The 24,923-nt window shown below is 38.4% G+C and overlaps 1 protein-coding gene across 1 annotated transcript in view; it reads left to right on the top strand.

The window, feature by feature from the left end:
- Window positions 1-24,923, top strand: part of otog (otogelin) — a 234,389-nt gene that overhangs the window by 167,467 nt on the left and 41,999 nt on the right. Inside the window, 3 exon segments of the mRNA XM_059973944.1 lie at window positions 4,670-6,813; window positions 11,906-12,083; window positions 17,363-17,508. Coding sequence (XP_059829927.1) covers window positions 4,670-6,813; window positions 11,906-12,083; window positions 17,363-17,508 — 2,468 coding nt within the window.

Below are 24,923 nucleotides of genomic sequence, written 5' to 3'. Positions count from 1 at the left end.
CCCGGGGATGCAGACCATCAGATCCCAGCCTTCAGACCCAACAGTTTATTCAATACCATTTCTTGCCTAATATAAATTTCCTTCAGTTCATCCATTACCCTAGTTTCTTTGGCCACTATTACATCTGGGAGATTGTTTGTGTCTTCCCTAGTGAAGACAGATCCAAAGTACCTGTTCAACTCATCTGCCATTTCCTTGTTCCCCATAAGAAATTCACCCGTTTCTGTCTTCAATGACCCAATTTTGGTCTTAACTATTTTACTTCTTATCACATACCTAAAGAAGCTTTTACTATCCTCCTTTATATTCTTGGCTAGTTTATCTTCATACCTCATTTTTTTTCTCACGTATTGCCTTTTTTGTTATCTTCTGTTGCTCGTTAAAAGATTCCCAGTCCTCCAGCTTCCCATTCATCTTTGCTATGTTATACTTCTTCTCTTTTATTTTTATACTGTCCTTTACTTCCCTCGCCAGCCATGGCCACCCCTTACTCCCCTTGGGATGTTTCTTCCTCTTTGGAATGAACTGATCCTGCACCTTCTGCATTATTCCCAGAAATACCTGCCACTGTTGTTCCACTGTCTTCCCTGCTAGGGTATTGTTCCATTGAACTTTGGTCAGCTCCTCCCTTATAGCTTCATAGTCTAGTGCTGGACTGGTAGACTTGTTTGGAATATATTCATTTTACTTCAATGGTAGTCTGGTGTAATACAATACAGGATGCCCTCAGGCTAAAGGTATAAATGTCTGAACCCCACAAATACTGTCATTGTTGTAGATCTATCTACTGCAGATTGGTCAAATGGCATGTGGTTAAATGAGAACATCTCATATGTTGCTCCTCCAAGTTTTTTTACAGAATACTCTGACAGTTATGATCTTCACCACCTGGCATGGTCAATGGTGAAGCTTCTGCACTGTCCTGATAATGCACATTCAATTGCTTTAAACAGAGTATATTCTGTTCTCTTGCAACTCAGTTCTTCTTCCAAGCTAAGTGATTCATTGAAAAGATGGGTTGCTCATCAATGACAGGAAGGTGCAACATCTTGATTAGTACATGGTTTTCTTTCCAATATTTGGCTGGCATTAAAAGATGTTACTGTGGCCTAGAGTTCAATACTTTCAGGACCATTGACTCTTGATTACACAACACTGTGCACTTGCTCTGTCGGGATTGTCCTACCAAGTGTCTGTGAATATACTCAGAACTGCGATAGGGCAATTTAGAACATTTGATCTAAAGTAGATGCATTTATATTGGCTTGGTTCTCAACTTCTCTGTGGGACTGCAATGTCTGGGTGTATACAAACCAGGAATAGTCAGAACATTTTGTTTATTTCTTTTCTCTGTAGACGTTAATATTTGCTTTCACAGACTTCCTAAAAAAATCTTTGATGTCCAAACTGTAAGGAATTTCACTTTCAATTGATATTTTTGATTCAAACAGCATAACCTGTGTTTCATTCCTATTTCCTGTTTTGACTTTCTTTTATTAATTTATGTACATTTTGTCTCATGTGTACATGAACATGACTGCTGTCCGTTTCATTTGCTTAGAGCTATCTCATTGAAAATGGAAGAAGTGCAGGTGCTGATGCTGGAAAAATGAAATATAACAGAAAATGCTGAAAACATCAGCAGGATCAGATGGTATCTGTCATCCATAGATGTGGATGATGTAAGATCATGTGAAATGAGAGCATGAGGAATAGGACCTTCGTGCTGCTAACTTCGACCTCAGCATCTTTCCCAGCACTGTTCCCTACCCTCAATGGCCAAGAAACCTATCAGCCTCCTGTGACTGTGCATGCCAGTTATCAACCACTCCCTCTGTTTAAAATAAGTAACTTCCTCTTGAGATCCCCTTTAAAACTCTTTCCACTCACCTTAACATAAGCCTGCTATGAGAAAAAAGAATTTGATTATCTATTCCTCTCATAGTTTAGATATTTCTAAAAAAATATGTCATTCTTCAGCCTCCTTCTCTCCAGTGAAAGCATGCCCAACCTATCCAATCTCTTTCTGTAGCTAATGTACTCCAATCCAGGGAACATCTTAATGAATCTCCATGCACACCCTCCAGTGAAATCATATATTTCCCATAGAATGGCACATGATATTTCATGTGAAGACTAGTATGTGGTTTGTGACGCAGCAAAATACATCCCAGTTTTATATTCAGTGCCCTAACCCATGAGGGCAAGCATCCAATTTGCCTTCTTCACCGCTCTGTCCATCTGTGTGGCCAATTGCAAGGGTCAAGGACTTTGACAACAAGGTCTGTCAGTTCATTAACTCATCAGGGGTCATTGATAAGTTTGTTGCCTAAGTAGAAGGAGATGAGTTATTAACTTAAAACTTTCTGCATAATCACTCAAAGAGTTAACCTGCATGTGCATGTAACAAGAGCTGTATAACTTAACTCCTACCTTAGGCCACGAACTTATCAATCACCCCTCGTATTATACAAAAATGTATGTGGGCTGATAAACTTCCAGACATCACAAAATTGGCGGAGTTATGGATAGTGTGGAAAGCTGTGAAAGAGTTCAGTGGGAAATACGGGCAGAGAAATAGCAAATGTGGTTTAATTTGGACACTTATGAGGTGAGGCACTTTAGCATATCAAATGTAAGATGAAAGTCTACAGTAAATAGCATGATTCTCAAGAGCATTTTATTGCATCCTGAGAGTGGATAACACAAGTGGACAGGGTAGTAAAGAAAGTGTACAGCATACTTGCCCTCATTGGTCAGTGGCCCAGAGTATAAAAATTAGCAAGTCACATTACAGCTGTATAAAACTTTGGTTAGGCCACGTTTACAGTTTACACACTATAGAAAGCATGCAGAGGTATTAAACTTTGCAGATAAGGTTGACCAGGATGTTGACTAGATTACGAAGTGTTATCTGACATGAGAGGCTGGACAAACTTGGATTATTTTCTCTGGAATATCAGAGGCTGGGAGATGATATAGATGTATAAAGAGAGACACAGAGAGGGAATGCAGTCAGAGACTATTTCCTATAATGAAAATGTAAATTACTAGGCAGCATATCTTCAAGGTGAGAGGGAGTTTATTTAAATTAAATTTATGTGGCTTTTTTTTTATTCAGGGAGTGGCTGGTTTTTGAATTCACTGCCAGGGCCGGTGGTGGAAGCACATATGATAACAATAGTTAAGAACAATTTAGACAGAGACATGAACAGGCAAGGAATAGAGGGATATAGACAATGTGTAGGCAGGTGTGAATTGTCATCATGGTTGACACAAACATCATGGGCCATAGGGCCTGTTTCTGTGCTATAATCTATATCCCATCTTCCACACAAAAGTAATGGAGAATTGCAAAGCTTGTTTATACACAAAATATAATAAGAGGAGGTAGGAATAAGAAATGGAGCTAAATATTGAGATAATAAATGCCTCGGCCTAAGCATTGATTTCTGCAGTACTCCACAATCTGCTACCCAGAGAAAGATCTGCTTATAACCCATTTTTGCTTTTTTGTCCCATAACCAATTCCCAATTCCTATCAATGCATTACCCTAATTCAATGTGCTCTAACTTTGTTATCAAAAGTCTCTAAAGCTACCATTTATAATGTTGATATATAAATCCTCATGATCTTGGGATTTGCCAGTTTTCCAGTGCTATTTTTTGACTAATACTTAGTTCGTTCAGTTCCTCACTTCCCCGAGATGCTTAATTTCCCAATATATTCTTTGTATCTTCTATGAAGAGAGACACATTATAATTATTTTATTCCTCTGCCATTTCCTTATTCGGCATTATAAATTCTTCTACCTTGTTCAGTAACAGGCCTCTGTCTTATAGTTTACAGGTCAGTGACTATTTGGAACTTGGTATATTTTTGGCCACAAGAACACTTTGTTCCATTTTAAGACTCCTTCGTGATATAATGCTATCTTTCTGCTGTTTAAGCTAAATGTGTTTTTAGCAATATTTCCCACGCAATGCATTAATATTCTTGCTTGAAAGGGATTACAGGTGTTGATCCTTTTAAGGTTATGGTTAATTAATTTGTGAAACTATTGGTGCAGTGTCCTACATTCCAAGGATCCAAATATCTTCGTATTTAAGCTACAGTTGAAGCATGGTGCCTAATAACCAATGCCCTATTTTTGGTTTAACTTCTAGGGGGAGAAATCATTTAAAATATGTTAATTTAGCCTAAAGTTTCAGTAGAACTCAAGACCATATTTTAAACAAGAGATATTATAAAGAGAAGTGTTTTATTCTTTCTTTTGCTGAAGTTACCTTTACCTGAAAATTTGAATTGTCTGAGGCAAAATAACAGACCTTCATTGCAAGCTTAATATTGTTATCAGAAGACAGAACATAAAAGAATGAATGCTATTGTTTAGATTATGCTCACATTAGAATTTGCAACTGTAGTTGAAAGCATAATCTTGTTTGTCAAGACTTTATCATTACTTGTTCTTTCCAAATTCAGCAACACAGAATGAAGCACTTGGTGTTGATGAGGTGCAAGCAGAAAGCTCTTGGTGTTTTATAAAATTTGCTGCAATACCTAACCAACACAGGCTATGTTTACTGAAGTTCTTGGTTTTTTCATACAATTGATGAGGTAGAAGCCAGGTCCTACGATTTGTTTATTTCCCTTTTTTTCTTCCATTAGGTATTAAGCCAGCATTTTATGTTCAGCCTTCCAAATCCACAAGCTCAACAGCTTCACCAGGAATATCCACTTCTCCAGCCTTTAATGCTTCAGTTAAGCCATTGACGTCCAATGCAGTAGCTGAAATAAGCCGATTTACTACTTCTCCGATAGCAACAAATAAAACCACTGCTTCTACTTCAACTCCTATGGTAACCCAGCTGTCAACAAGCCCTGCTGTGTTAACTACAAGCACTTCTCCACTTCTGCCCTTGACCAGAACAATGCCTACCACACATCGAGCTTTGGTACATTCCACAGAATCTTACACATCATCCGCTTCTGCATTAAGCTCTTCAACAAAAATGCTGACCACCAAAGCAGTGACTTTTCATGAAATTTCAACATTAATGGAAAGCACAAGCCCAACTGAATTACTAACCAAGTCACATTTGCAATTTACTTCCACTGAAACCAAACATACAGACACTAAAATGGTACCTTCAACAACTACTACAAGGGTAACGAGATGGCTAACTACAACTAAAACAACTCCAGCTGAAACAGAACCATTACCAGAGAAGGCTTTGTTTTCCACAACTGTAGCATATTCCCCACCAGAAACAAAGTCAATTACCCAAAAAACCTCAGTGCTTCCAACTTCAAAAGGAACAACAACATATCCTACATCAGAAGAAATGGAACCAACAGTGCTTCCTACATCCAGTAAGGTAGCCACAATGGCTACTAGCTCCAGTTATCCTTTCTTTACAGTGCACTCTCTGTCTACTGGAGCGATGAATTTGACAACAGAAAAGACTCAATCATCAATGTCTGTTGCCGCCTATAAATTATCTACATCAACAGAAGCAACATTGCATCCATCAACTGAGAAGTTAACAACCCCTTCAGCTTTTTCAGAAACAGAAATAAATAAAACTACTACAGCAAGTTCAGCACAAACTAATGCAACAGAAAAATCTGTCATTTATCCTCTGAGCACAGGAGCTCACTCAACAACAATTACACCTAGGACCTATTCAGGCCCAGCTACATTACGTACAACTTCAAAAGAACCTGCCTCCACATCAGCAACAACAATGTCTTCAACAGCATCTGTTACAATATCGTCAGAAACAACAGCTCCCAAAACATCAACGACTGTGGTATTTCCAAATAAAACAACAACATCATTTCCTGAACATGTATATCCATCACCATCTACAAAAGGAGCAGAAATAGGTTCAACCTCAGGCACTTCCAAAGTGACCTCTACTCCCCAGAGCACAGAAATGACCTCTGCTTCAACAACAAAATTATACGAAAGTACTAAATCAACTTCACCACAACCAACCTCTGCAATAAGATCCACAACTACTCAAAAAACAACCCCATTGGAAACTTCATACATTCAAACATTACGGACTTCCACAACAGGAATCCCAACTTCTGTAAAAACTTCCCCTCTTTCTGCTTCAACACATAAAACAACCACCAGAGCTGTGATCCCTCAGCTTGGAACAACTACAGTTTTACCTACATTGCTTACAAGTACCTCAGTAAAATCCTCAACACTTGTTTCAGGGCTTGCATCTACAGTGACAGACACTGCACGCGCAGTAAGTGCATCAACACCTGTTTTTCTGCTTTCAACAACAACTACGCCAACTTCAGCCGGCAGAACCATCACTAAAGAGGTAACAACTCCATCTGCAGATGTAGGTGGAACTAAATCTGCAGCAGTTTTGTTTAAGACTCCATTAGCAACAGAACCATCAACTGCTTCAATAAATGAAACATCTGTTACATCAGCAGGAGTTAAGACAACTGGAGCACCTGCTGCATCAACAAGAATTTCTACTACAACTGAAGGCACAAGAAAAATAGCACCTTCTCCACAGCTAACCAGTACTTTAGAACCTACATCCATGAGTTTAAATGAGACGATTCCCTCGGTGTTGAAAATAACTCCAACTGAACCTGTTGCTTCAACTGCACAGTCAACAACTACTGTTAGCTCCGAATCACAATTATATACATTATCCAATGTCACATTGTCAACAGTTATTTCTACTCATGAATCAGAATCAGTTGCAGGCCCATCAGTATTCTCAACAATTGCCAACACTACAGCTATGACCATCCCATCAACTAGTCATTGCATTGTAAGTAAAATATCAACAAATTTGTAACTTGCAAAATTCAGGAGGTACTCAGCACGTCAGGCAGCATCTTTGGAAATGGATAAACAGTTGATGTTTCAGGCCAAGACCATTCTTCAGGACAGCATTCATTTCCGTAGATGCTTCCTGACTTGCTGAGTTCCTCCAGAATTTTGTGTTTTGCCTTGGATTTCCAGAATCTGCAGATTATTTGTGTCTGTAATCTTCACTGTTAGGTTATATGGTAATATGAAGCTACTTGCTTTACATTATTTTATGTGACAAGAGCAATTTTGAAGTCTTACACTATTGTATTTCCAGTTCAGCGATAGTTCTTTGATCCTCCTGAAATGTAAAAAAAATCATCTTTGCTTCTTTGCCCTCACTTCCAACATAATGCATAAGGCACCATATACTCTTCATCACCAATTCATTAGCATAGTTCTACCTCTAATATTGCCCTATTTCAGCTCAACTGTCAGTTAGATTCTCAAGTAATTTTGTTAACCAGCAACAGGAGTGTGTCAAAGGTCTTCCATTTCAGCTTGATTTCCTAGCCACTTCATCACATCCAAAATTTTGCTGTCCATAACCCAATTTGCAGCAAAGGTTCAAAGGTCCAATTTAATGTCAGAGAAATGTATACAATATACATCCTGAAATGCTTTTTCTTCACAAACATCCACGAAAACGGAGAAATGCCCCAAAGAATGAATGACAATTTAAATGTTAGAACTCCAAGGTCCTCCCAGCTCCCCCCCCCCCACGTGTAAACAGCAGCAAGCAACAATCTTCCCTCCCTCCACTGGCAAAAAAAGGCAAGCATTGGCACTGCCACCGAGCACAAAGCATGAGCAAGGCAATAGCAAAGACACAGACTTGCAGTTACCCCAAAAACTTCGCGCTTCATCCGGTATTCAAAATACCACAGGTTCCTTCTCTCCCTAATAAGGGAGAGGGAGGTGTCTTCATTTTCCTTTGTTCCATTCTTCGGTCATTCCTACATATGCCAACTTTAATTGGCTCAATCAGGTAGCTACACATTCTTTTCATCTTTGTTTTCAAATCCCGCCTTGGCCTTACTTGGTCCCATTTTTTTTACGGAAAAATCTAGGAACTTCCCTAGATCATGGTGCTCCTTGAATTGCCTTTTTAGCATTCCAAATTTTCATTTCTCTACTCTTGTGTCTTCAGCTACTCAGCCCCCAATTCCTTTCTGGAATTTCTACCACCACCTACATATTTTGGTCATTGATTTTAATATGCTGCTCAATGATAAATGTTATTTTACAAAACTTTCTTTACATACAGTGCATATATTAGAAGATATATAAATAATGTTGAACTTATGGACGTCTTGCTAACTTAGATGGAGATGCTCTATTTCATTGGAACTGAGATTGGATCCCATCCCCTTCCATGCAATTAGCCATGAATTTATACCTTTCATGGACTTTTCCTTTTCCTTTCCTGTCACCCAGAGTCGAATGAATATAACTTTTTACCAGTTTTCCACTGATGGCCCCAAACTTACGATTCCTTGCTAACACCAATGCCAGAATGTACTTGTGCTTCCCTGAAAAAGTCCTGCTTTCTGGCAGAGCCACTGGCCTAGGCAGCTGGTGGCATCTTCTGCCACATAGAAGCTGTTCCTGTGCTCCACAGTGGACTCCTCATAGAGTCCGACAAAGTGATCTGGTTTCCTATGGCTATCTTGGCTACCTGGTAGAAAGTAAGGAGATTCTGTTTGTTTTTTTTATTACTATGGAAGGCTCACAACAGATTTTTATTTAATAAAACGTATATTTTTAACTGAATCCCAGGAATTACTTAAAAAGCAGTAAAGGGCTAAGCTATTGACAAAGTTCAGACACCCTGATAACATTGACAGCTTTGACAGCTTCTGAGTTTGAGGGTGAAGTCTCATCTGCTCTGAGAGTGCAGCTGGCTACCGATGCTGAGACAGCTGTCGTGCTGCACACCACCACAAAGGGCTTGTCGCCAGGATCACAGTGAAAGACCACACCTGGAGACACATGGAGCAAACAGGTGCAGCCGTCCTGGAATTCTGGGGCAACTGAAAATCTGGCTCCATGGAAGGCAAAGACTTTATTGTAAATCTCTCCGTTCCTCAGACCATGGATCCCATCTTATATCTTTGCTCTATTCAAGGGTGATACCAGTTACAACCCTAAGAAGCTATAGTGGTGCTAGAAAGTTCATAACCCTGTAAAATTTTCTCTATTTCTGCATAAATATGACTAAAAGTGTGATCAGATCTTCATGTAAGTCCTAAGACTAGATAAAGTGAATTCAATTAAATAAATAACACAAAAACAATAGATTTTTTAATTTATTTATTGAGAAAAATGATCCAATATTACATGTATTTGTTGGAAAAAGTATGTGAACCTTTGCTTTCAGTAATTGGTGTGACACTTCCACCTGCCGTACAGCAATAACTTCAACCAAATGTTTCTGGGTAACTGTTGATCAGTCCTGAAAATCAGCTTGGAGGAATTTTAGGCCATTCCTCCTTACAAAACTGCTTCAACTCCGGGATATTGGTGGGCTTCCTCATATGAACTGCTTGCTTCAGGTCCTTCCGCAACATTTCTATAGGATTAAAGTCAGGACCTTAACTCAGCCATTCCAAAACACAAATTTTCTTCTTTTTAAATAATTCTTTTGTTGATTTACTCTTGTCTTTCAGATCATTGTCTTGTTGCATTATTTAACTTCTGTTAAGCTTCAGTGATGGACTGCTACCCTGGCATTCGCCTGTAAAATGTCTTGATACAATTTTGAATTCATTGTTCCCTCAACAATTACAAGCTGTCCAGGCCCTGAGGGAGGAAAGCATGATGCTCTTTCCACCATGCTTCACAGATGGGATAAGGTTTTGGTGTTGATGTGCAGTGCCCTTTTTCCTTCAATATAGCAATGTGCATTTCTGCCAAAAAGTTTAGCCCTTGTTTCATCTGTCCCAGAAGTGTTGTAGAACATCCAGGTGGTCTTTTGCAAACTTGAGAATGTTGTTTTTTGGAGAGCAGTGGTTTCTCTGTGGTATCATTCCATGAACACCATTCTTGTCCAGTGTTTTTCTTATAATGGACACATGAACAAAGACTTCAGCAAGTTCTAGAGATTTCTGCAGGTCTTTTGTTGTTACCCTAGGGATCTTTTTCACCTCATTCAGCATTGTGTGTTGTGCCCTTGGTGTGACCTTTGCAGAATGCCCACTCCTAGGGAGAGCAGCAACAGCATTGTGTTTCCTTCATTTGTAGACATTTTCTCTTACTGTGGACTTACAAACACTCAGGTCTTTAGAAATGCTTTTGTAGCCTTTTCCAGCTTCATGCATCTCTACAATTCTTCTTCTAAGGTTCTCTGAAAGTTGTTTTGATCGAGCCATGGTGCACATAAACAGATCTTTCTTGAGAAGAGCAGGTCCCGTCAGTAACCTGAATTTGTGTGTCTTTTTTATAGGGCAGGGCACCTCTACAACCCATGACTCCAATCTCATCTCATTGATTGGAACACCTGACTCCAAATAGCTTGTGTAGAAGACATTACCCCAGAGGTTCACATACTTTTCCCAACAAGTACATGTAAATTTGGATCATGCTTCTCAATAAATAAATGAACAAGTATAATGTTTTTGTGTTATTTATTTAATTATGTTCTCTTTATCTAATTTTAAGAATTACATGAAGATCTGATCACATTTTGGATCATATTCATGCAGAAATAGAAAATATCTACAGTGTTCACAAACTTTCCAGCAGCACTAAATTTGATTCGGCAGTGTACTGCTGACATCTATCCATTTCACTACCCATACTGCCTATTTCCATTATCTTAAAATTACACCTCTGAGATAATCTGCTCATAAACCCTTACTATTGTTATGCTTGCAGTATTCACCCAACTGGTTTATCATTTTCAAACATTAGCTCATCCAAAACTCAACTGCACATACCCCAACGTGCAACACGTCTCATTTAACTATCAGATTGGGTAGTAGTGTGTAAAAATGTCATCCTTTTTTTCAAATTCCCTGCCTATCACCGCAAGCTTCTGGGGCCCATCAAGGCTGTTGCTCTCGACTATCTGAATAGCCTTGGATATTCAAATGTAATTCTTTAACTGCTAGCAACTACACTTCTAAGAGGTAAGGCCTTAATTCTTGTCATTCCCTCCCAAAGCTCTTCTCCTACTTTATCTCTTTTTCCTTCTTAAAACTTAACTTTGTAGCCAAACTTTCAGCTATATTTCCTGACGTCTCTGAATTTGGCTCAGTGCCATTCTCTTCTGTTTGATCTTTGTTTTTGCTGGATAAATGAGCTAAATCAAATTTCATTAAGTTTCTGTTCAATTTTGCCACCTAGCTCAAAAATCCAAATTTTCTGCTATTGTTGCTGCTCGTCAATCTACTACAGCTCTTGATCTAGGACAGCTGCAAATTCAGTCATTTTAATTTTTTGCTGAACTCCCTCAGATATTCTGTGTACACCCTTTCTTTTCTTTTAACCTTATCCATACCTACATTGCTGTAGGAATTCTATGTTTTCACAAATTGGACTGCTTGTTTATTTGCTAATTTTCTATTCCTACCACTTGAGTAGATCTGACCCCAAGCTGTGATAGTTGTTCCCTTTATCTTTTTGCCCTACCTTCCCTTAATATGATTTGTCACCTTTTCAACATTTCAACAGTTGCCAGGAAGTGCCTCCTTTGCTAACATGATACAAATTTTAGTGTTTGTGTGTCGGGGCGCCGTCATGACAAGCTTTTTGGTGATTGCTCATCTAAAACCTGGTGGATCCCAGGTGTGTTTTTTACAAGGTCGAGTTACTAGCTCGACACTCAACCCAGGCATGGACGGAGAGTGTGCAAACTCAGGATCTTGTCCTGAAGTCCAGCGCTGACGTCACTATGCCACCAGCCAGTTTAAGCCTAAGGGCATGTAATTTATCTTTCCATTCATCTTGCTATTGTGTCCATTGACAATTGACAATATAAATGATAAGATATACTGCTTCAATACAGCTTTCCATGCAACATAATCTGTTTCTTTTCAAATGTTTTTCAGATTCCATTTCCACAGGATGTAGATGAATGCATCACCCAAACCTGTGTGGAGGGGGAAGTAATTCAAATCAATAGATCCCATCATTGTCCTTACCTTCTTACTCCACCCACTTGTGAGCTCCTGGGATTTGCTGTGCAGGTGAACACTGATAAGTGTTGTCCACAGTGGGAGTGTCCATGTAAGATATCTGACTTTGTGATAAAGCTTTATTTTAGTAAGACCTGGTCAGATCACAAAATAGGAGATAGCTAATTGTGTTACTCCCACCTTAGATTATCAAAATACCCAACAAGTGGACTTACCTTACTCATTTCTATTTTAAACATCTATTTCTGATACCACTACATTATATTATTAACCTAAAATACTTTGTTAAACAAAGCAAAACCTTTGTTAAACCATAAAAATATTTCTAATAATTACTGTACAGTGAAATTAGTAATAACATTTGTCAGCACGAACTCCCTGCCTGATGATTTTTTTTGTCAATATTTTATGAAGAGGAACCTGTAGCATTATTTTTTCTGAGTTTTTTTCTACTGTGATATAGAAAAATAACTTCTGTGTTGATTGCTTAAGGAATACCCAAAATCAAGGATCTCTTGCTTATATTCCACTTTCCCGGTTTCTAAAGTGTCTGTTAAGCCCAACATGGGAGTGTCGACTCTTTCACGGATAGAACTGATGAGGTGGTTGGGTAATTTTGAGATTGTGTGATTCTTGCAGCAGTCACCAAGACTTCTGAGTGGTTCTGATGCATGGACTTGACACTCTATCATCCTGAATGCTCTTTCTTCACCCTTGACCACCCAAATACCAAATACAATTTTAATAGTTACAATGACATTGTGTACTTCAATATTTGGGATGACAAAAGGTTCCTCTGAGACGAATAGTGGAAGTACATTGTAATTGATAAGGCACCTCTGAAGACCCAAACAACTTTGGGAGAAACTAATTATCACAAATATTCTAAAAACTTCTGATGACGAAGAGACATGTTTGATATGCTAAGTGACAATATCTGTTTGGTCTACCAGCTTGAACTCAAGTCACAATGGTGCAAGTAATTAATCATGTTGTCTTGATCTAATACAAGTCAAATTAACACAACCCCATTGTTTTAACATTTGACTGTTGTATATGTAACCTTTTAGTCTGTGAGCTAGTTGAACTTCAATTTATTGTTTACAATAAGAACTGAAGGCTAATTGCAAGTTCAAGGCTTGTTGCAATTTGTTCTTATTTGAATTAATATCTGCTACATTTATGCACGTAATATCAGAATACTCCTGAATTTTGCACAGTACAGTGTGTGTCAACGAGGAATGGAGAGCGAGTTTGTGTATCTGGTGGGTGCAAAGGATGTTGGGAATGGTAAGGGTGGAGTGCTATGGGAGGGGCATGGGACAGGTGACAGAAAAGGAGAGTTGGGGCGGGCGGTAGTGCAGGCAGAGACAACACAGCCCTGAGACACCAGTTAAGGTCATTTGATTCTAAACAATTGGTTTATTTAACATTACAGTATGTCTCTCTGGTGCTTCCCACTCCCTCCTTTCTGGCTTCCTCTTTTCCCAATCATGATTCCCCTTTCCCTGCCCTCTTCCCACTCTTAGTCCTGAAAAGAATCAGGTTTATCGTCACTCACATATATTTTTTGTGGCAGCAGTACAGTGCAATACATAAAATTGCTACAGTACCAAATGAATATTCATGCCCCTTTGGCATCCTGAATTGTGAATAGTCACTTTTTGCAACTGGTGGCCCTGACTCGACAAACTATTCAGCTTTATCTAGTAGCTGGTTCTTTACACAAACACCACACTTTTATATCAGCTTTCTGCTGTATCCTTTGATACTCTGGGATCATGTGTTTGTTGAACTAAACAGATCTAAGTATTGGTGTCACTCTTAAAAAAATACTCACCCCTTTAGAATGCTGAAGTCACTTGGTACAAACTGCATCATGAATGTATCCCAGACAAGCTCCCAAATGTTGTAACTATGACTGAAGTCACTGTTGAGACATGAAGCTGGTGATATAGAAGATTCTACTTATCACGCCAACCAGGCAACATTTTAGTCACTCTTGGTAGAGGCTTACAAGCCAAAGGTACACCATGTTTTTGAACAATAATGTCAAAAGTGCAGTAGCTAATTCAATACAATTTCAATAATTACTATGAGATTGTTTACTTCAATACTTTGGAGTGACAAATGGTTCCTTTTAAATATGAAGTGGAAATACATTGTAATTGATAAGATACCTCTCACAATCCAAGCACATTTTGGAGAAATTAATTAATACAAACATTTTAAAAACTTCTGACAATATAGAGCCAGACACTCAAAATTAATGTTCTCAGGACTGTCTCTGAGTACACAGATATGATAAGTACACAAAAACTATTGATTGTCTATACCTGTGTCCATGTTAGAAATGCTAAGAGACAACATCCGACTTGTCTGCCAGCTTGCACTCAAGTCAAACTTGCCTAGTACAGTGCAAGCCAAATAACACAACCCCATCGTCTTAATGTTTGGCTGTTGCATTTGCAATCTCTTAGTCTGTAGGCCAATTGAACTTCAATTTACTGTTTGCAATTCACAGTAACAACTGAAGGCTAATTGAAAGCATCCTGAACATATTTACATTTACAGTAAGAACTGAAGACTGGATTTTGTTTAATTAATGACTGTTATATCAACATAACTGCAGAATACTCTCTAACAGTTGCACAATTTAGAAAGAAATTTAGTCAAGAAAGTTTCAAAGTCTGGAGGAAACAGCTGATTTGCAATAAGTACTTCAGCTGAAAAGGCTTGCGTTTTTTCCCTAATGGAAAATGTGCTGTAATGCTACTGAGGTCAAGTTCAGTTGAGGTGGTGAAAAGTTTCTTGCAAAGGAGAATGAGAATTGTGGTTTTATGCTGGATTGCTCAGAAAGCATGGAAGTGGGGTCTGGGGAAATATGAGGGTTCATCATTGGAGGGGTCTTTGGAAGACAGACCTTGAAGATTTCTTGGAGGTTATTGAAGAGATGGTACTAGAGAAATGGAGGATTAAACTTGAGTTTTGGGAGTTTGGTTCATTGGAAAGGGTCACTTTGATTTAATGCTAAGCAAGAGCAAAACAGAGAAATCAAGTTATGGATTTTCCTCACAGAAGTTCCATTTCAGTGTTATGATAGTAAAGCATGGTTGCCTTGGGTGTGACCAAAGATGTAATGAATTATATAGACAGAATTTTCTGCTCAGTGCCTGGGTATTGACATCACCCTTTGAGAAACTAAAGTGGAAATCATATTGTCATACAAGGGTACTCTATCTTTTGTGCTGATGCACAATGTCCAGAAAATGTCCATATTTTGTTGTATCATCGCAGTGGTATGCAGGAGAGAGAGTGCAGCCCTTGGCCTCCACAATGTTGATTCTACATTCAATTTCATCAGGTCAAATACAAACAAAGGAACCTTACCCCATAACCACCATCCAACCTCAGGGGCAGTTTACCCACCAACAAGATGTAAGATGTGGGGGGCAAACCAGAGCACCCGAGGGAAAGCGACACACCCACAGGGAGAATGTACAAACACCACACGAACAACATCTGTGGTCAGAAACAAATGAGAAAGGTACACATCTGTCCTAGCATGCGAAGTCAGCTGCAGTGGAGTGGGCGGATGAGATCTACAGTGTGATCCATTGGCCAGGATGGCAGTTCTGTAACGCTATGTGGAGAATGAAGGATATGACGAGGCACAGAAGTAGTCATGGTTATCCACTGCAACCAGGGAAGATCCCGGTTGTGACATCTACTCAGATGACTGTACCTGAACTTCCGAGGTCAGGACAGTGTACCTGTCAGTGTGCAAGGCCTTTCTACCTTAAGTACTCTCCCAGACAGGCTTTCTGTCATCATTGGATGCAGTAGTACTGGTAGTATTCTAATTTGTTCTGTATTTCATTTAAATACATAATTTGTTACTCAATTAAACAGTAGTTTATCTTTTTCATACTTTTTAAACTATTTCCAAGAAACTTCAGCTAATCGGGGCAGTTGCTTAATTAGGCCAAAATATGCCGGTCCTGATGTGTCCCAATTAACCACAATCTACTGTATATACATTAAGGGAAAAATTACTTTACTTGCACTTGGTGCATATTGTTATGAATTCTGAGAAGTAATTGAAGGATAAAATCAACAAAAATTCCCTTCTATTCTCTTTTTATCTAAAAATGGATTTCTCTGTGCTCCACAAAAAGGAATGAAACAGTAATGAAGATCTAAACCTTCCTAGTTAGTTTTTTGAAGTAAAAATGCTATTTGGAAATGCACCAAATTACTTGGCAAAGTATAAAATAAACAGGAGCTATACAGAGACTGTCATAATTGTCTTGTATTGACCACCTGGCTGTAAGGACCACCTGGCTGTAAGGGGCCTCCATCTCAATCATCAATTTGATGATTGACATTTAAACTTTTGTTGAACATTGAACGATGACTATAAAGGTCCTCAGCTACAGCAGGAAGTCTCAACAGAAAGTAAAATACAATACATTTTATTAATTTTAAAGCATTTTTTCTATAACCAAGTGAAAAAATATGTGGATATCTTCAGTTTCCCCAAGAGTCATTGAAAATAGTTTCTGTTCATACAGGGATACGCAAATCTTAACCTTGGCAGCATATCTGCTTCACAAAACTGAATCAAACACCTGTGCAACCCCTTACCTGTACGAGATATGGTCCATTCATATTTTTCTTGCCAGAGAACTCCCTCTGAGAACTACTGAATGTGCAAGGATTTAAATTAGGCCAACTGTTTCAGTATTCTGTTCTATGTGTGCTCATTATACATTTGCATACACGTCTTTACAGAAGTTAAGAAATATTTTGAAGCTAGGGAGTGGTGGGCCAAAGGGATATTAAAAAGGGCACTGATGTCCTCTCTCTATGCTCACTCCTGTTGCTCAACAATTTTTCAAGGAACTGGAGGAAGCCAAGTTCATCCTTTGTAGATGCCTCAATCTGCAGGCCTGCATCCCAGTGGGTCATATACTTCTATTTTTGCATCACTGCCATTCTTCCCGATGTGGGAACAAGGTGCAAGTCAAGACCCATGAATAAGGAATAGAAGAAATGTTGACTACCTCTCTTACGTGTTAAGTATTTTCCATGTTATGAATCAATCATTGCAGAACCTTATCTTGTTGCATAATGTGTTTACATCTGATGTTTTTCATTTTAAATAGGAGCTTGTAAAGTTTTTGATAAAATTTATTAATCTCATTTTTATGCACTTAACTTTTCATGAAAATGATAATGTGATTTGTGCATGATGTAAGAGTGTCAGCCGCTACTAGAGCTGCTCCTTCTCAGTGTTCTTTGAAGCTCAGATTTCCTGAGTTTTGGAAACTAGTTTTAATTACAGTGTGAGCTAATTAACTTTTGTAGGTCGATGTTCTATTCTTGCCAATCTACACATAATTACTTTTGATGGAAGTAGTTTTGGCATTTCTGGAGCTGCATCATACGTTATTGCTTCCACGGCAAATGAAACTATTGTTATTGGGATCAGCGAATGTCTCAACAACCAGATGGTGAGTGTTCAAGATAATATAAACCCCCGAGAATCCATGTTATTTCACAGCATAAAGTACAAGGTTGCCTGAATCACTACATCTTTCTAATTATTAATTATCATGCATCATTCAACAGAATTATCTAACTTTAATCAAGAGAATTTGCTGGCCAAATTCAATTAGATAAATTCTTCAGCATCTAATTTAATAATTCAGGGCTGTGTTACAGCACTGGTATTCATTAAAAGAAAAAAAAATAGGCATGAATATAATCCATTTGCCTTAGTTGGAGGTAATTTGCAGCTGGCTCATTTTAAAACTTCTGCAATGTTTATAGTTTTTATTATCTTCATAACTATTGGAAACACTGACATTCATTTTGGCAAATATTTCTCTTTCTGTGCAGGTGGTGTAAAACATTCCCGTGAATTCTGCAAAACCCAATTTATTTGAACATTCTTTGTCCTCTAATCTAGACAATGAGTGCTGGCTGACTTCATGATTCCAGTGGAGCATCATGGCTAACCGAGATCTCTCACTCAGTCAAATTCTTTCCACACTGTTTGTACCCAGTATTCACTGATGCACATTTTCTAGCATGACTCCTGTGTGTTTATATTTCCCTTGGGAACATGAAATGATTTGTACTACACCACTTCTAACCAGTCTAGATAAAAAAAAAATATATATATATATATATATATATATATATATATATTAGGGGTCAAACCAATTATCTTGTAGGGCTTTTGATTTCTAGTAGCAGAATGCTATTGCTCTTGTCAATAGTTCTTTATCTAGTTTTATAAAAAGTAGAGAAATAAAATTCAGTTTCCCATTTTGAAGCATGTATTTGTGAATGAAGATCTCTATGTGGATAATTTGTAAATATTAGTAAATTCCAATGCTTAATGCCCACTGTTTTTGCCTTTAACAAAGAGAAATGGATGTTTGATATTAATTTGAAATTGATAATATCTAGTGCTCACATTTTTAAGTCAAAAATCTAATTGTAAATATTTTCTATTCTCCCACCCCCCGCAATCTCAATAACTGGGGAGAATAAGTCAAACTTCCCAGTGATATGTGATTTCATTTCAAGATTAATGATGTTTCACCTCCATGATGTGGTGAAATGTAGACTATAAAACTACTTATGCAATGATTTGGAACCACACAACATGAAGATAGATGCAAATCTGTAGCATTGTCCACTCTCGTCTCCTATCAGATGTCTTCTTCTTCAGAATTTTATCTTTTCCACCAATTAGCTCTCTGCTCACTTTATTCCCTCCCACCTTATCCCCACCTGGATTCACCTATCACCTACCAGCTTGTACTCCTTGCCTTGCCCAACCACCTTATTTTGGCTTCTACCCCCTTCCTTTCCAGTCTTGATGAAGAGTCTTGGCTGGAAACATTAAATGTTTATTTCTCTCCTTAGATCAGGGGTTCCCAACCTGGGGTCTGTGGACCCCTCAGTTAATGGTAGGGGTCCGTGGCATAAGAAAAAGTTGGGAACCTTTGCCTTAGATCCTGCCTGACCTGTGAGTTCCTTCAGCATTTTATGTGCGTTATTCTGGATTTCAAGCACCTGCAAAATATCTTATGTTTTTGAAATCAGGCACTTGGGCCCACTAAATTCTTGCTAACATGTATTTATGCTAATTGCACAATGATTTCATTTTATTCTCCTTTAAGCAGCCCCCCACCCCTGATATTATTGCTCATCTGACCAGTGGGCCAGCCTGTGGGATGTGGGAGGAAATGAGAACAATTTGAGGGAATCCACACAGCTGGAGAACAACATATAAACACACACAGCACCAGAAGTCAGGAATGAGTCCAGGAGCTGTGGGTCAGCTCTCTACTAGCAGCACAATTGGATCGCTTGGGCACATGAGCAGATCTGAATCTAGCAATCTGAGCTTTGAATATACTGAAGTACCAGGTCTAGATTTAGGTTAGCATACAGTACCTCTCCAGCCACTCCCACCCATTATGAACCCATACCCACCCACAGCAAATGCTTGCACTCCTTTGGTGAATAAGCTATATGATTGGTTCCTGCAACTTACTGTTACTATTTAAATGAAACCTAAATAATGAAAATTAGACTTAGTAGGAAAAAAATCAAACCAATGATCCATTCTTTGAGGTGAGAAGGGAAAGATTTATAGTGGATTTTTCTATGTAGAGGGTGTTGAGTGTATGTAATGAACTGCCACAGGCCGTAGTAGAAGCAGGGACAATTAAAACATTTAAAGTACATTTGGGCCTGTACATGGATGGGAAAATTTTAGAGGAATATGGACCAAACTGAGGTAAATGGTACTAGCTCAGGTAGCCAGTAAGAAGGGTCTGGTATATACTGTTGGCTAGTATACAGTGTCTAGTGAAGGACTCCACGCATCCCTCACACAAACTCTTCTCCCTCCTGCAATCTGGTAGAAGGTACCAAAGCATTTGGGCTCTCACAACCAGACAGTGCAACAAGTTCTCCCCCTAAGCCATCAGAGTCCTCAATACTCAGAGTCTAGACTGACATCTACAGCATTTATTATTATATTGTAATTTGTCCTCTACTGTGCCTATTGTCTTGTTTATTAATTATTGTACTGCCATGCACTGTTTTGTGCACTTTATGTAGTCCTGTGCTGGTCTGTAGTCTAGTGCAGATTTTATGTTGTTTTATGTAGACTAGTGTAGCCTTGTGCTGTCTCACATAGTCTAGTGTAGTTTTGTGTTGTTTCATGTAACACCAGGGTTCTGAAGGAACATTGTTTTGTTTTTACTGTGTACTGTACCAGCACAGTATGGTCGAAATGACAATAAACTTGACTTGTGAAAGTATTCAGTCCTCACAACTATTTTCACGTTTTACTAGCTCATTTTCTAAATTTAAAATATATTGAAGCATGATTTTTGAGCTAACCATTTTGCATCATGTTACATCAAAAGTAAAAGTATAAAACCCATCAAAATTTACTAAAAATTGTTGTCGAGTAGCTCCGCCAAACTGGCTTGTTTGCTTGCAGACGTTTCATTACCCAGCTAAGGAACATCATCAGTGCAAGTTCAAACGAAATTCTGGTGATCTACATTGTTCATCTTTTATATGTCTGGTCCTGTGGGGGTGGGGGGGGAGGGGTGTGTGTGTGTGTGTGTGTGTATAGGTGAGGGGGTGGGTATCGTCCTTTTATGTTGGTTACTGAATATGTATTCTGTGATTGGTTTGTTAAAACCCGATTAGGTGACAACAGTTTATGCCCCACTTCAGTGTCAATTCGTCAGTTCAAAGCCAAGAGCCAATTTACACGTGTCAATCATGAGGTCGACATTAATCCTGCATAACGGTCAACTATCACAGCTCGGACAACAATTACCATCTAATTGGATTTTAACGAGCCAAACACGGATTACAGAATCGGTAACTAATAGAAACGGCATATATACACACACACCCACTAACAGACAAACAGACTAATCACCGAACAACATAGATCACCAACGTTTCGTTGGAAGTTTCACTGATGTTGCCTAGCGGGGTAACGAAACATCTGCAAACTAGCAAATCAGCTCGGCGAGCTACTCAACAACATCCTCAACCCGAGCTACTAATCATTTCCAACATTTTAACAAAAATTAAAAATCAAAATTGAGAAGCTGGAAAAGTATTCATCCCCTTTGTAATTACTACGCTAACTTTCCTCAGGTGCAATACTATATGTTACCTGACCAACTCACCCAACCTGTTGATGTAGAAAATTGGTGGATCGCCCGAATTAACAGAGACCCCTCTCTCTGTAAGGTCCAACTGTGTGGTAGATATTCAACAGACCAAACCAAAACGAAGACAAAATACATTCAAGGCAGGTTAAGGACATAATAATAGAGAAGTGCAAATCTGGGAAGGAGATGGGACCATCTCAAAGCTAGTGAACATATCGTGGAGCTCAGTGCAGTCCATCATGAAAAAGTGTAAAAAATATGAAACCACATCCACACTGACTAGGTCAGCCCACCCCTCTAAACCTGGTTGCTCTCAAAGAATGGCACTTGTAAGAGAGGCTACAGTGACACCAACCGTCACTCTGAGTTACAAAAGTCAGTGGTTGTAGCTAGAGATGAAGTTCATGACTTCACAATCTCTGAAGCCTTGCGCAAAAAGGATATTTATATGAAAGAATGGCAAGGAAGAAGCCCTAGCTAAAAAAAAAAGCATGTCCTTGCTTGTAAAGGCTTTGAAAAGAGCCACATTGAAGATACTATAAAGATTTAGAGGAAGGTTTTGTGGTCAAATGAGACTAAAGTGGAACTTATTGGCCTCAAAACTAAGTGGTACACGTGGCATAAGTCTAAACCTGCTTATCAGCCAGGTAATACTAACCTTACTGTAAAGTATGGTTGAGGTAGTATCATGCTGTGGGGATCCTTTTCAGCAGCAGGGACTGGAAATCTGGTGAGGTTTGATGGGACGATTAATGCTGTGAGATACAGAGAAATCCTAGATTAAAGACCTGCTTGCCCCTGCCAGAAAGTTTAAACTGGGGGAGAAAGTTCATCTTTACAGGACGATGACCCAAGCATACTACGGGAGCAGCCATGGAGTGGCTTCAAATTAAGAAAATTGATGTCCTTAGGTGACCCAGTCAGAGTCCTGACCTTAACCCAATGAAACATCTCTGACATGATCTCAAGATTGCTGTCCACTGCTGCTCCCCAACTAATCTGACACAGCTTGAGCAAGGAGGATTGGCCAAATCTTTCTCTGTTACATCGTGCAAAGCTAATGAGATTTATTCAAAAAGGCTACTGGTTGTAATACCTGCTAGAGGCAGTTCAACTAAATACTGAGCAAAGGGGGATGAATACTTTTGAAATGCTGATGTTTCAGTTTTTGAATTTTTGGTTTTTCATGCTTTACTATCTGCCCAGCTTCTTGCACTCCACTGCAAAAAAAGGAGCATGTGATTAAGAAATAAAAATTCTCCATTAAATTGGTCAAAATCCCTGTTTGTAATACTTATTTATGTGATCAAAGGGTTGGCGGCTGAATACAAGGCACTGTGTTGCAAGACATTCAAAAATTGTTTGAAGAAAACCTTTATATGACCTCCTGACAGTAATTTCCTCCTCGAGATTAAAATTGTGTTTCACAGTCCATCTGGGAGTTAAATGAATATGATAAGCACAAGTGGAAGAAGAGAAACTCGCACCTACTTCATATTGTTGAGTTTTCATTAATATGCTACTCGGTTAGCCATGGATGATATCTACAGATGATTTTGATATTCCCACCTTGGTAGATGGGAAATTTGTATATCAAGCATTAGTGGTGTTGCTCATGAAACAGGTTTACTATTGTCTTTCAGGTGAAGTAGATGTGTTGTATTCACCAGTCTGCTCAACAATCTGCTTCTATATCTTATAGTCTTATAGGAGAATGGTGTTGAGATGGATAATAAGTCAGCCATGATGGAATGACAGAGCAGACCTGATGGGCCAAATGGCCTAATTCTGCTCCTATGTCTTTTGATCTCACGGTCATATAAATTAGATCCACAGTAATGAGATTCATTTTTAACAGCCCTCTGAAGTGGCCTGTTATGCTCTGGGCTCAAAGGCAATTTGTGTGTCAGTTTGGCAGGCTGGTGGATAGGATTAATTCAGGCTGCGCTCATGAATTGAGGTGGGCACGTCAGTGCAAATGGGGATAATGAATTGGTGTTTTATCCTGAGCGGGAGGATTGTGGCAGATTCGTGATGGGAGGTAGTGTTAATAAGGTGATGTGACTTGTTTGGGTTGTGTGTATGCAATAGTGAATAGACTTTGAAACAATTCAAACTAATTTCTAAAAGAGTATTGCCCATGGAATAACTGCTATTACATCTATAATCAGTGCAGAAACGGTCTTATCCACATAATAAAAAATGCCTGGTTGAATTTCTTAAAAAAAAAATTTACTGAACTATTCCTGACAATAAATCTTCATTACATGATGGTTCAAAAATTTTAGTTCATTAGATTTTTAGAAAGAAATTATGGACCTCACCAGAACCAGAACTGAGCCAATCCAAACTAATCCAATCATCATTAGATTAATTATGTGTTTACTTATCAAGAACACCTGGTCCATGGCACAACTTAGTCTTTAATTGCCTGTTACTAAATATCTTTGCTACACAGATATAATGTATCAAAACTGTTTGAAGGAGGTCCTGATTATTAAAATACATCTATTAATAATATTTGTGGAAAGAGACAGGATGTTTGATACTTTGCCATGAGAAAATATGTGAAGCCTTTAACTAAATCAGATACATCCACACAGTTTATTATGCAGCGTTCATATTTTGTTTAAACCATTTGCTACTGAGTCCTCCTTCATCTAATCTATCTTGGTAAAACACATTCTTATAATTGCGTTTAAATAGGACCATGTAACTTACAGCAAATTACTGAAGTTTCACTGCTCAGCTCTAGCAAAAAGCTTAAAATAGGAGCTCCAAACCACTGAATTGATCTTTAAAAAATAATTTTGCTAATTTTGTATCAGGTTTGTCTCTTTTGATTACCTAAAAGCCAGACCTGACTCATTCAGAATTTGACTCATTTTAGTGAAAACAAGTGCATCTGCTTTGGGCCTATCATGTAGACTAAATAGCAGAAAAAACGACTGCTGTATTGGTCAACATAAATCCTAATGATTTCAAATTTGCGAAGCTGTGAATATTATTTGGGGTCTTCTAGTAGGAAGAACTTGTGAATTTTAAATCTGATATGCAGCTATTCATTCGGTCCAGAATTCCTCTGGAGATTGTTTCAGAGAAAATTTGAATGTGTGTTTACGTGTTTGATAGACAGTTGATAAAATAATTTTTAAAATCCTTTCATAGCAACAAACTACATTTCTAGTATCTAATATATTTATATATTTTGGAAGGGATGATTTAATTACTGAAAAAGTTTATTAAGTAATCATGGAAAACATAAAATGCCATTAGGTGAAGTTAGTGGGTGCACAACAAGGTTCTCTGCTCCATTTACCAATCTGCTGATGCAAGCAGGTACAGTCAGACTAGAGATAAATTCCTGACTGAAGGATGACATCCAGAAAGCTTTACTCTGATCTTATAAGTGATGTTATTATGTATTTCTCACTCTCAGGCATTCTTGATAAGCTACTGACAAAATTAGTGACTCAAACATTATAAAAAAATCACAGTATTCTGTACACAGAATACAGTAGTCTGGATCTTTCATTTTGAAATTTGCTAAAATTTTGAAAATTATTGTGGTCTAGGATTATGGGAATGCTTCACTACTGGAACTTGCTCACAGTTAGCAACAGAAGCACAGAGAACTATGAACTTTCAAAAGAATGTGATAAAAAATAATTAGGCTAGATAGGAGGTACTATTTGTTCATT

Source organism: Hypanus sabinus, chromosome 7 (genome assembly GCF_030144855.1).
Source record: "Hypanus sabinus isolate sHypSab1 chromosome 7, sHypSab1.hap1, whole genome shotgun sequence".
Classification (NCBI taxonomy): domain Eukaryota; kingdom Metazoa; phylum Chordata; class Chondrichthyes; order Myliobatiformes; family Dasyatidae; genus Hypanus; species Hypanus sabinus.
Note: the sequence above shows the minus strand (reverse complement) of the source record. Positions and strands in the feature narration are given on the sequence as shown.